The 12,231-nt window shown below is 66.6% G+C and overlaps 3 protein-coding genes across 3 annotated transcripts in view; all 3 read right to left on the reverse strand.

Moving 5' to 3' along the window:
* EMIHUDRAFT_457279 (hypothetical protein) overlaps window positions 1-1,621 on the reverse strand; it is a 2,786-nt gene extending 1,165 nt beyond the window's left edge. The window contains exons 1-5 of the mRNA XM_005779212.1: window positions 1,587-1,621; window positions 1,438-1,511; window positions 1,084-1,329; window positions 558-643; window positions 231-279 (exon numbers count right to left, since the gene is read on the reverse strand). Of these exons, the coding sequence (XP_005779269.1) occupies window positions 231-279; window positions 558-643; window positions 1,084-1,329; window positions 1,438-1,511; window positions 1,587-1,594 (463 nt within the window). The 5' untranslated portion in view covers window positions 1,595-1,621. The remainder of the gene's footprint in view (window positions 1-230; window positions 280-557; window positions 644-1,083; window positions 1,330-1,437; window positions 1,512-1,586) is intronic.
* An 812-nt stretch (window positions 1,622-2,433) lies between these two features.
* EMIHUDRAFT_366847 (hypothetical protein) lies at window positions 2,434-3,032 on the reverse strand (the record flags this gene model as incomplete). The annotated part of the gene is made up of 1 exon (XM_005779213.1): window positions 2,434-3,032. A coding segment is annotated over exon 1 (322 nt), but the record flags the coding sequence as incomplete, so codon positions are not given.
* A 7,947-nt stretch (window positions 3,033-10,979) lies between these two features.
* EMIHUDRAFT_236387 (hypothetical protein) lies at window positions 10,980-11,680 on the reverse strand (the record flags this gene model as incomplete). The annotated part of the gene is made up of 2 exons (XM_005779214.1): window positions 10,980-11,038; window positions 11,194-11,680. The coding sequence occupies 2 exons, from the start codon at window positions 11,678-11,680 to the stop codon at window positions 10,980-10,982; spliced, it is 546 nt and encodes a 181-aa protein (XP_005779271.1).
* Between the last annotated feature and the right edge of the window lie 551 nt (window positions 11,681-12,231).

Here is a 12,231-nt window from a genome sequence, read left to right on the forward strand (position 1 = left end):
TGGGGGGGGGGGGGGGTCGCGTGTGCGGGTCGCGTGTGGCGCGGCCGGCCGCCGAGGGCGCCCCAAGATGGCGCCAGGCGGCTGGAGCGTGCTCACACTGGCTGGTGGACTGTCCCGCCGTTCGACTCGTGGGCAGTTTGCGGTGGGTCCCGAGTGTGGGTTCGGGCGCTGTTCACACCAGCGTGATGTGATATGGGTCCCCTACGCACGCGTGATTTCTTTTTTCAGGGCCTTGGCGACGCGGTCGGCGAGGATGGTGAGGCCGGCGGAGCCTTGAACCTGCGAGGTGACGGGAGGCAGGTGAGGCGAGGTGAGAGGTGAGGCGAGGTGGGAGGTGAGGTGAGGTGAGAGGTGAGGCGAGGTGAGAGGTGAGGCGAGGTGAGAGGTGAGGCGAGGTGGGAGGTGAGGCGGGGTGAGAGGTGAGGCGAGGTGAGAGGTGAGGCGAGGTGGGAGGTGAGGTGAGGCGAGGCGAGAGGTGAGGCGGGGTGAGAGGTGGGGCGAGGTGGGAGGTGAGGCGGGGTGAGAGGTGAGGTCGAGAGTTTCGAGAGGTGAGGCACCTGCAGCGTGGTCTTGAGCGCGTCCACTGGCGTGATGAGGATGCGAAAGCCCGCCGCCGCCCACGAGGCGAAGAAGGTCTTGAGGCCTGCCGGGAGCGGGTGGAGGGTGAGGGGTGAGGGTGTGGGGTGAGGGTGTGGGGTGGGACGGGTGAGTGGAGGGTGACTGAGGAGGGTGTGGGGTGAGGGTGTGGGGTGAGGGTGTGGGGTGGCGGTGTGGGGTGAGGGTGTGGGGTGAGGGTGTGGAGTGGCGGTGTGGGGGGAGGGTGTGGGGTGAGGATGAGAGGGCGGTGTCGACGGGGCCGGAGGAGATGGGGGCGGCGGCGGCGGCGGCGGCGGCGTGGGCGGCGGCGGCGTGGGCGGCGGCGGTGAGAGGGTGGTGGGGAGGCGGGGTCGGAGGACGGCGGACGGCGGACGGCGGCGTCGAGGGCGGTGGTGGGGAGGGCGGCGGCGGCGGCGGCGGCGGCGGCGAAGGCGGCGGTGAGGGCGGCGGTGGACGAGGTGGAGGGTAAAGGCGGAGGACTCTCACCCTCTGGCATCCAGCCGACGCCGGACAGCACGGCAAGCACGCCCGCGTTCGCAGCCGTGTCGCCAAAGCGCGAGAGCGGCGCCTGGAGCAGCGCGGCCTGCCAGCCCTGGTAGAGCCGCGCGAGCCCGCCCATCGCGTACAGCGCCGAGATCGCCTCCATCGTCGACAGGCCGTTGGCGTGCTGGTAGTTCATCGTCGTGCGCATCCACATCAGCAGCCCGACCTGCGCCACCATGGCGAGAGCGCCTGCCAGCGAGCCGGCGAGGTGAGGGCGGCGCGCCGCGGCACACGCGCAGGACGCAGCAGAGCGGGCGGACGCGCAGCCAGCATGACGTGTGCTTGGGAGGAGCACACCGGCGAGGCCGCCGCCAAGCGCTTTCTTGCCGGCGCGCTTGAGCACGGCAGACAGAGGCTCCACTTCAGCTTGCCTGCGCGAGTGGCACCGGCATGAGTGAGAGCAGTGCGGCGCGCGTGGACGCGCGGCGGAGGAGGATACGGCTCACTTGCCCATGGGCACAGGGGATCGAGAGCAGCGATTCTGGTGCCGAGGGATCGAGCGAGGTTACCAGATGAACCTCGAGTTTTTCTTTTTTAACTTACCATAACAAAATAAAACCGCCATGAGTGCGAGTTAGCGTGCAAGCCCCGCAGAGGTGCGGGCGAGAGGGCGGCCCGAGCCCGAGAGGGCCCGCCCTCGACCTTGCTCTAAGGTCGACCTTGCTCTAAAGAAATTTCCGACTTTTGTCGAAGATCCGGAGGGTTTATCGGAGCATCACCCGGTCCTTCGCTCTGACCTATGAGACTTCCTCTGAGCTCTGTGTGCTGCCTCGACCACGCCGCCGACCCGTCGACAAGCACACGCGGACTGCCATCGAGAAGAAGGAGAAGGATGGCGGCGCATCCGGAGCCCGCGGGCGCGGCGTGGGCGGGCGCGGGCGCGGGCGGACGCGCGGGACCCCGCCAGCGGAGGCGGCAATGCCTCTGACGGCTCTGCAGGCGGCGCGCGCGCCGGTCTCCCGCACGATCCTGAGGGCCTGAGAGGGTCGAGAGGCGGGGTCGGTGACCCGGGGGCATGGGCGGTGCGGCCCGCGCCGCGCGCGGGCGCGTGGCAGCCCCCGTGAGTGCCGAGATCGGGTCCGTACTTCGACGTAGTATGGGGGCCCCGGGGGGCCCATCTACAGCAGCGGCGAAGTGAGCGTGTTTGTGGTGTTGGTGGGGGTACTGGCCATGGAGAGGTGGCGAGCGGAGCAAGCGACAAAACAACAACGAGAAAAACACCGATCTGACGATGTCACAAAACGTCAGATCTGTGCCACCCTGGGCTGGACCTAGTCTTCACCTCGAAACGTTTTCGCGCCGCAGGCGGAGACAGGCAGGGAGAGAGACAGGCAGGGAGAGAGACAGGCAGGGAGAAGTGGAGGGACAAAAACGTGTCGCGCCGCAGGCGCAGACAGGGAGGGAGAAGGGGAGGGACAAAACGCTCGCGACCGCAGGCGCAGGCAGGGAGGACGGGGAGGGCAAAACTCGCTTCGCAGTGCTAGCTAGTGAACATGCGTGGAGGTGGTGGTGCGAGATGGTGGTGGTCAGACGATCTGGCTCATCTGGGCATGCGGCGCTGCCGACTCTTCGCAGGCTTCGGCAAGGTCATCGCCACTCGACGGCTCCGTCTTTGAAGAGGAGCCGCGGGGCTGCGTCGTTCGAGCGAGGGCGGTGACGCGGCGAACGCGCGACTGAGCCGTCTGCTTGGTCGCGCCGAGCGCCTGTGCGAGGAGGGCTATCGACACCTGCCGGTGCGGGTCGGCGTGGCAGCCGACGGCGAGGTCATGGTACAGCCCATCGGCGATCAGGTCGCGCGGCGTCACCTCGAAAAAGTGTGCAAAGATGCAGCCGCCGCGGACGGCGTCGTTCTCGTGCGCCATGACGATCGGCAGCCTGGCTCTGCGCGCGGCACGCACCTGCTCTGCGAGCGCCTCGGCGCTTTTGCCGGCCCAGGTCGCCTTGTTCAAGTAGAGCAGCATGTGGGTCGCCTCGTCGCCTTCGCTGTTGCTCGCAGGCAGCGAGGAGAGGACCGAGGGGGTTGCGTCAGTGACGGCGCGGCTGCCGGTGACCGCCGCGGCGAGGTCGTCGGCGAGCTCTCGCGCCCCGACATTTGAGGGCGAGGCCCAGAGGACCGTCGGCTTGGTGAAAGTGAGGCCGTCCGCTCGAAGCTCGCCCGGGATGCACAGTTGCAGCGCCTCCTCGCTCGCGTACTTTGGCGTCTTCAGCAGCAGCGCCTCGGCGATGACTTTGAGCGAGACGTGCTGGAAGGCCTCGATCCGATGCCACACCACCATCGGCCAGCCGGCGTCAAAGATGGCGGCCCGCAGCTCCTCGGGGCACTCGGATCGCAGCTTGGCGAGCGTGCCTCCGCCCTTGGCCGGGTCTGCCTCGTGGACGAGCATGAGCGGCTTGCTCATCTCCAGCGCTGCGCGGATCTCTCGCAGGCAGTTTGTCGAGCGCAAGTAGCCCTTCGAGAGGAAGCAGAGCACCACCTGCGAGCGACGAATGTACGCCTCCAGCTCTCTGATGTTCTTGAGGTCGTCGACATCGAGGAAGATCTCGCAGCCGGGCAGGAACTGCAGAAGCTCATTCTTGATGACCGCGACGGCGTCCTACAAGGGAGGAAGGCCAGGTCAGGTCTTCTCCGAAAACTGGTGAGGCAAGGGAGTGGCAAACCTGCCCCGTGCTCCAGACGTGGCTGAGGAAGAGGTGCCACTGCTGGCCGTCGGCGAGGGTGATGCCGTCGCGCATCGGCTCGCGCTTCGACGAGGCGAGCCGCATGGTCTTCGCCCTCGCGGCGCTGACCGCCGATACGAGGATGACGGCTAGCGAGATGGCGAGCATGACCGCGGTGAGGACGACGACAAAGGTGGTGGCGCTGCGCGAGGTAGTGTAGCCGACGAGATTGTAGCACATGCCTTCGTACATAGTGCTGTCGCACAGCTACGGCGTCGAGGGGGCGGGTGGTGTGAGGTTGCGCGGACGCGGGAGAGAGGGGCGGTGAGGCAGCGCCGACCTGGACGACCACTCCCGACGCGAAGCAGCAGGTGAGCAGCAAGTTGGAGACGCACGCTAGGCCGAGGTCGTCGGAGCGCCGGTAGGGGCGGGCGAGGGCTAAGATGGTGAGAAACATGGCCGAGACGATGGCGGCGACCACGGTGCGCTGCAGCTTCCTGGAGCCGTACTCCTGATCGATGAAGAGCACCATCGAGGTGAGGAAGATCTTGCGGAGCAGGTCGAGCACCTCCCAGAAGAGGAAGCGGGCAGAGTAGTCCCGCCAGAGGAAGCTCGTCGCGCGGGCGAGCGGCGTTGCGCGCTGCGCAGCCACGGGCTTGCGGACGCGGAGCAGCAGCGCCAAGAAGCCGAGCGGCACGAGGACGGGCCAGAGGGCAAAGAAGGCCCAAAAGTACGGCGCGAGTCCGCTCGTCTGGTCGTCCCACGTTGGGCCGGCGTCGCACGTGAGCGACGGGTCGGCGAGCAGGAAGCTGATGCGCTGGCCTGTGGCGTCGTCGTAGCCAAAGGACTCGCACAGCCTCGCGCTGAAGATGGAGCGCGAGACGGAGGGCAGCACCAGGTAGAAGATGAAGATCGCCCAGTAGAGCACGCAGCCAAAGAGACTGCGGTCGAATGCCTGCTTGACGTTAAGGACCGCCGCCACCGCCACAATGGCGAGCGACACGAAGGCGACAGCGGCGTACGGCCAGATGCCCGCGACGAGCAGCCGCGTGCTCATGGCTCCGATGCAGCGGCCAGGGATGGCAACGCCAAACAGGTCCAGGCTGAACAGCTTGAGCACGTCGAGCCAGCGCGTGAAGTGCTCGTCGAGGCGGACGCCGTAGACGACGCCGAGGATGCTGCTCACTTGGTAGAAGCTGACGAGGATCTTGAACTTGGGCTGCAAGCCGACCTCGGACTCGATGCGGGCGGCCCGCCTCCGGAGGCGGCGGGAGAAGGGGATACGACGGACCCCAGCGTAGGCGGCGGCGAGCACAGCGATGAAGATGACAAAGCCGGCAAAGACGCTGGCGGAGCGAGCCGTCGAGGGGCACGCGACGCAGCGCCCCTCGGCAGAGCTAAAGTAGTCCGAGTCCGCGACGCAGACCTCGCAGAGCGGGCCGGTGTGGCCGGCGGTGCAGTAGGGGTCGTCATCTCCATCGGTAAGGCGGCGGCGGCGGGAGGGCTGGCCGGAGCCACCAGAGCACGTCTCTGAGTCACAGCGGTGGAGCTCCGAGGTGGCGTCGGAGGCGCGCCAGTAGCCGACGTCCACGCCGAGGGACGAGAGAGCGGTGCCGGCGCTGCAGTTGGCGTGCGGCGGGCACGGCTTGCAGTGCTCGGTCGGGTTCTGGAAAATGTCGTCTGGATCGGCGCTCGAGTCCTTCAAGTAGAAGCCCTCCTTGCAGATGGAGCAGGTGACATCGCCGCTCTTGGAGCTGAGGGGGTGGGGGCAGAGGGTGCACTGCGAGAGGCCATCGCTCGCCGCGTAGGTGCCCGCCTCGCACTCCTCGCAAGCGGTGCGGAAGGCAGCGAAGTTGCCTTTCGGGCACAGCACGCAAGCAGGCATGTTGGCCGAGGGGGCGATGCTGCCTGGAGCACACGGCGTCTGCTGCGTGGCGCCCGTGGTGGCGAAGTGGCCCGGATCGGCAGCGGTGCACTCGCTCGCGTCGGTGAGGTCTGTCTTGTCCGAGTAATAACCCGCGTCGCACGGCAGCGGCGCCGACGCGCCCTTAACACAGTAGCGTCCCTTCTCGCAGTCGCGGCAGGACGTCGCGCCCGTGTCGTTCTGATAGGTCCCGCCAGCACACGGCTCGCACTCGGAGAGGCCAGCCGTGGCGGCGTAGCTGCCCTTGGCACACGGCGTCTGCTTCGTGGAGCCCGTGGTGGCGAAGTGGCCCGGCGAGGCGTCGGTGCACTCGCTCGCGTCGGTGAGATCCGTCCTGTCCGAGAAGGTACCCGCGTCGCAAGGCAGTGGCGCCGACGCGCCCTTAACGCAGTAGCGTCCCTTCTCGCAGTTGCGGCAGGACGTCGCGCCGGTGTCATTCTGATAGCTGCCGGCAGGGCAGTCCGTGCACTCGCTCAGCCCGGGCTCGCCGCCAAACGTCCCAGCACGGCAGCTCGCGCACGTCTCGCTGCTGACTGCGCCGGCGGTCGGGCTGGAGGTTCCGGGGGGGCACTGCTGACAGGCGTCGGGCGAGCTGCTGCCCGTCTTCTCGTTGTAGCTCCCCGCAAGGCAGGGCGTGAAGCCGCCGCCGCAGTCCTTGGTGGTATCGCAGTACCCACCCGCGGCACACGAGTCGCACGACGTCCGCCCGCGCTCCGGCTGGAACTCGCCAGCAGGGCACTGCACGCACGCAGCCTGGCCGGTGAGGTTCTGGTACTCCCCTGCGGCACAGTCGAGGGGCTGCACGGTGCCTGCCTTCGGGCAGAAGCTCCCCGCGGGGCAGTCGGTGCAGCTGGTGGCGCTGAGTTGATCGGTGAACGTGCCAGGAGGACACGGGTCGCAGGATTGTACCGCGCCGGCTGTGGACTGGCTCCTCCCCGGAGTGCAAGGGATGCACGACTCGGCACTGGCTGCGCCCATCATGGGCATGTAGAAACCCGGCGCACACGGGAGCGGTTCCGCTGTGCCCGCGGGACAAAAGTAGCCTTTCTCACACAGACCATCGCACCTGAAGTCGGTGAGGCCGCTCGTGTTCCCGTAGTAGCCAGCGAAGCAAGGGTTGCACTCGGGGACGCTGAAGTTGCCTTCGAAGGCGCCCTCTGTCGGCATCCAGCTGCCCAAGCGGCAGCCCCAGTCTATCGGCGAGTTTGTCTGTACCGTCTTCTTGTCGCCAGCGACGTTGCCGGTGAAGGAGGCGTCGCTGATCGAGGAGCGCGTGCTTACAAGGTACAGCACCGAGGCTGAGTGCGCTTCGTTGTTGATGAAGTCGACACCCGCGATGGAGAGGGACTCGCTCTCCCTCGCCCAGACGACGCCGCCGCGCTGCGGTTGCGAGGAGAGAGCAGGGTGAGGCAGCCGTGCCCCGCCCCCCGGCCCTCTACATCTCTTTTCCCGCTGCCGTGCGGCGCTGCTGGGAGGCGGCTAGCTCTACGCGGCGCACATAGCCAGCAGAGCAGTCGCTCACGGCCGAGCCGATTATGGAGACCGCACCGCTTTGATACGCGTAGACGACACCGCCGCGCTGCGGTTGCGAGGAGAGAGCGGGGTGAGGCAGCCAGAGCCCTCTACCTCTCGCCCCGCTGCCGTGCGGCGCTGCTGGAGTGCGGCTAGCTCTACGCGGCGCACATCAGCCGAGCAGCTAGTCACCGTCGACCCGATTATCGAGACCGCACCGCTGTTCCCCGCGTAGACGACACCGCCGACCTGCGGTTGCGAGGAGAGAGCGGGGTGAGGCAGCCGTGGCCCTCTATATCTCTCGCCCCGCTGCCGTGCGGCGCTGCAGGGAGGCGGCTAGCTCTACGCGCCGCACCCCGTCAGCCCTGCAGTCCCTCACATCCGAGTCGATGATCTCGACGTCGCCTGCGCCCCTCGCCTCCACAACGCCGCCGTTCTGGTGCGCGCCGACCTTCGCCCTCCCGTTGACAAGGGTCAGCCCCCGCAGGGTGAGACTGCAGCCGCCCTCGAGGTAAAAGAGCCCGGTCTGTTCCTGGCCGTCGAGCGTCGCGCCCTCGCCGCTGCTCGCGACGGTCACCTTGATGTCCGAGCCGCAGCTGATCCGGCTGAACAGCTTGAAGTCCGAACTGGGCGGCAAATAGATTGAGACGTCGTCGCTAGCGCTCTGGATCAGGTTGCGGAGCTCGGCCTCGCTCGCCGCGGCGACAAAGGCAGCTCGACGACGGAGGTCGCCAGGCGGTGTCGGAGGTGGGGGGGGCGGACGGATGGCGCCAATGTACACATTGGCACCGTTGTTGTTGTGCAAGACGGATTCGCCACGCATGACCTGGCTGGCTCCTCCGTACAGCAGATCACCCGCAGGTATTGCATCCCCGTGGTCGACGAGGGAAATCCATGGGTCTCCAGGCGGACCACGGTTGTACCACCGCGCATAATAGCTGTCGCTGTTGATGGAGGATGCAAGGATCGGTCGACGAGAATTACTGTACGTAGTTCCAATGGCGGCGTCTCTGGTGCAGATGAGCCACTTTGCCGCATCACCCGTCGCGAAGAGGAAGTGCGTGAAGGGGACGTTTGACCAATCAATCGAGAAAGTGCACGAGTCGGAGGGCCCACATGGAGTGCCGTAGACGTCAGTTCCCATCAGCCCATCGGTGGCTGGATGCCACGTAGTGCCGCTTTGAACACGCCGAACCAGCCACCAGTTATCGACGAAACCCGTCCAAGGCGGCGGAGGGGGCAGTGGTGGCGAAGGCGGCGGTGGGCGCTGCGGTGGCGGCGGCGGCGGCGGCGGCGACGGCGGCGACGGCGGCGACGGCGGCGACGGCGGCGACGGCGGCAGCGATGGTGGCGAGGGCGGCGAGGGCGGCGAGGGCGGCGGCCTCTGAGGCGGAGGCGACGGCGGCGGAGGGGGCGGCGGTGGCGGCGGCGGAGAGGGCGGCGGCGGCGAGGGCGTGCCGGTTTGGTTGTTGACCGCGTCCCGGAGCTCGGTGAAGGTGCTCGCAGCGTAGGTAGGCGGCGGCGACAGAGGTGGCGGCGGAGTGAGCGGCGGCAGCTGCGGCGACGCTGGCGGCGCAAACTGCGAGAAGGAGACGTCGTTCAGCGCCCTGTCCGACCTGTAGCCCGACCCCGTCCGGCCGTTGAAGCGGTCCTGCGTCGCCGAGGCGGGCAGGGCGACCGCCACGTCGCGCCATTCGTCGCCGGTCCTGCTCCAGAGCGTCGACCATCCCGTCTCGTTGTTGTAGGGTAAAAGAGGCGTCGGAGAGGGCGGCGACGCGGCCGCCCTGCCGACGAGCAGCGCGGCGGCGGCCACGCGGAGTTGGGCGGCGGATGGCTCGAGCGACGGGACCCGCCCGAGCAGCAAGGCTCCCGCGCCGACGACGCCCGTCTCGACCAGCCTTCGGGCCTGCCAAGCTGCGTCGGCCGCACACGAGTCGGGCACGATGCTGTTGACGGGTAGGAGACCCGACATGGCGCCGCGCCCCCGAGTGTTCTCGTAGGTCACGCCGCACAGGCCGACCATTGCGACAAAGAAGAAGTAGAAGATCTGAGCGCGGCAAACACCATCGGTGCTGCCGCCACCACCAGTCAGTGCCATGTCCTTGTTCTCCTTGGCGCGCCTCAAGCGCTTCTGGCCGGCAACCTTGTCGGGGCCAGTCTTGCTGGCCGAGGAGCCACTCCACGACAGCGCCACGGCAGAGAAGCCCAGGCACCCCATGAGGGCGCCCATGAGGAGGGGCCAGGGAGAGCTGCCGGCCGTTTCGGCCGTGTCGATCTCGGCCTGCAGAAAGGCAGGCGCGTACGACAGTCCGTCAGGCACGCTGGAAGAGGCGCGATGAGTGATGGAAGCGAGTGGCTTGGCAGGGCACGTAGGGCAGGCCGTGCGGCAGGCAGGGCCAGAGGGGGGTGACGGGTTGGCGATACGCGATGCGGCGGTGCGGCAGAGAACAGCGCTGATCGCCTGGTCCGCGCGCTGCAACTCGCCCTGCTCGACCTCGAGCGTCGAGGAATCGGCCCAGATGAAGGAGGGGCAGTGCGGCCACGAGCCGGCAAAGTCACTTGAAATGGTGAAGAGATCGGTCAACTCGGCCGTCTTCGAGTCGGCGATCTGAGTGGCGCAGACCTCCGTGGGCCGAACTAGCTCCTGTGGCGTGTTGTAGTTCTGCAAGAGGCTCGACGCCTCGCTACGCTGCGCCTCCGCCAACTCGGTCTTTGGCGGAATCGGCAGAGGCATGGGCACCGCTTCAGTCTCGGACCGCCGGGCCCGGATGGGCAGCGATGCCTGGGACTTGCAAGGGGCGGCCCAGCAGCCGGGTGGCTCCCCGGACTCGAGCACGAGGGTACCCACAAGGCGGTACCAGGGAGCGCTGCCGGTCGTGTCCATGTCGGGTGCCTCGCTCTCTCCCTGAGAAGGGAGAGGGGGGGTTCCGTCAGGCGCGCAGGAGGAGAATGATAGAAGCGAATGCCGCTCAGAGCAGTCAGGGCAGCGCTCAGAGCAGTCAGGGCAGGGTAGAGCGGCGCATGAGGTGTTCTAGAGGGGCGAAGGGTGGGCGAATACGCAGTGCGGCGACGTGGCGAGTGCACTGCGGGTCGCCGAGTGCCTGGTCACTCCGCTCGAGCTCGGCCTGCTCGACCTCGAGCAGCGAGGAGTCGGCGCGGTCAACGGAGGCGCAGGCGCCCCGCCAGTCTGGAGCCTCGATCTTGTATTCCTGGTTTGTGGCTCGAGAAGTGTTTGCCGGTCTGTCGATCGCCCGCCGCTCACCGCCGGCGTGGGGAAGAGAGAGGTGGACGAAAGCTGTCGGACTGGTGATGCTCGACCGGCGTGCGGCAGAAGCGGAAGCTAGGATGACGAGCGTGACGCTCATTCGCAAGAGCTGAGCGGCTTTGGCTCTTGCTCTTGCTATGGAGGCGTCCTGGAACGCTAAGGTGGTAAAGCCAGCGCAAAAATTCAAAACAAGGTGCTAAAGCCAGCGCAAGGAGTAAAACCAGGCGTGACATCCATGAACACGCAGGGCCTGAAAAGAATTTTAAGAACAAGTATACACTGGGCACGGGACTGCAAGCGTCCCACTGATTGGCGGCCACAGGGTGGAAACATTGCGCGGCCGCCGCCGTCGCCGCCGCCGCCGCCGCCCGCCGCCAGCCGCGTTGCCGCCGCACCCGCCCGCCGAGAGAGAGAGATTTTTAAAAGCTGTAAACGCGCACCCCCAGGGCTAGGGCTCTCTTGCCCGCAACCCGATCCCGATCATCCGGCCCGCTGCGTGCGCTTCTTAGCTCCCCGGCCCTGGATGAATTCGAGCTGGTCTGGGGCAAAATCTGAGGCAAAATTGAGGAATCGACAAATACCCAGGCGGTCGCAGGGTAATTTCCAGGTATACACGGGTTCTCCGCGAAATTCCCGGCATTTTGCCGATTTGGCCTAAAATTTGGCTGATTTTGGGCCCAAACCAGCCTCAGACTCGGCTTCTCCACGCAGTTCTGCGTCTTCAGAGAGGGCGCCTTGCGCGCCTCGCCCATGCGGCGAACCGCCGCTCCTCCCTCGCTCGCCCTGACCAGTTCGTAAAGCTGATTGACCGTCGCACGCGAGTTTGCAAGCGCGTTGTCGGCGCCCTCCAGTGCAACCCTCTCTGCGCTCGGTTCATCAGATGCGTGCAGCGCCTGCAGCCCCTCGCCATCCGTCAAAAGCTGGAGGGCAATGTCGACGGCGGCCTCCTGCACGATCGTCTCGTCGTCGCCAGTGGCTGTGTCTTCTGCTTCCGACCGGACGGCTCCACCGCCCAGCATCTGAGACATGAACGCGAGGTCGAATTCTGGCACGTACGGCGGCAGCTCGGGCATCTGCCTCTGCCCCCTCGCCGCATCGGCGAGCGCGCTCGTGTCAGCGCGCCGCTGCTCCTGGTGCCGCTGCATGGTCGCCGCGCTCGCGCTCGCTCCGCTCGATGACATCGTGAGGCTGCAACGGTCTGCGAGCTCCTTTCGCCCAGCGGGTCCACCACAGAGTCTCCCAATCATGTGCAAATGCGACCGCCGTTTTTCGTCATACCCCCCCCCTCGCCCGCCGACTTTGATTGGGTCCAGTTCAACCTCACTCTCATCTTATCTATTACAGACACAAAACGTCAGATCTGGCTCACCCAGGGCTGGACCTAGTCCTTAATCTCTTACTAAACGCTTTACACAGACTGGCTTACTTACCTGACCAACCTCCTGACTGCCGCGTACAAAGCCGTAACTCAATAAATCGTTCGTTCTCGGGCGCCGAGGCGCGAGGGCAGCCCTCGCAACAATACTGGAGAGAGTAGGGAAATTTGGATCAAACGCCTGCGCTGGGGGCAGATGATCCCCCAGCAGGCACATACTCTAGCCAAAATTTGAGTTGCGCGGAAACGCGGCTGGCTAGCCGTAAATAAATGGAAGGAAAAACGCGCAAGAGTGACGATGTCGTAGAATAGAGACAGCCCGAAAGAGAGTGGAGTGAGAGGGTGGGAGTGGGAGAG

This window comes from Emiliania huxleyi, assembly GCF_000372725.1.
Source record: "Emiliania huxleyi CCMP1516 unplaced genomic scaffold EMIHUscaffold_234, whole genome shotgun sequence".
Classification (NCBI taxonomy): Eukaryota; Haptophyta; order Isochrysidales; family Noelaerhabdaceae; genus Emiliania; species Emiliania huxleyi.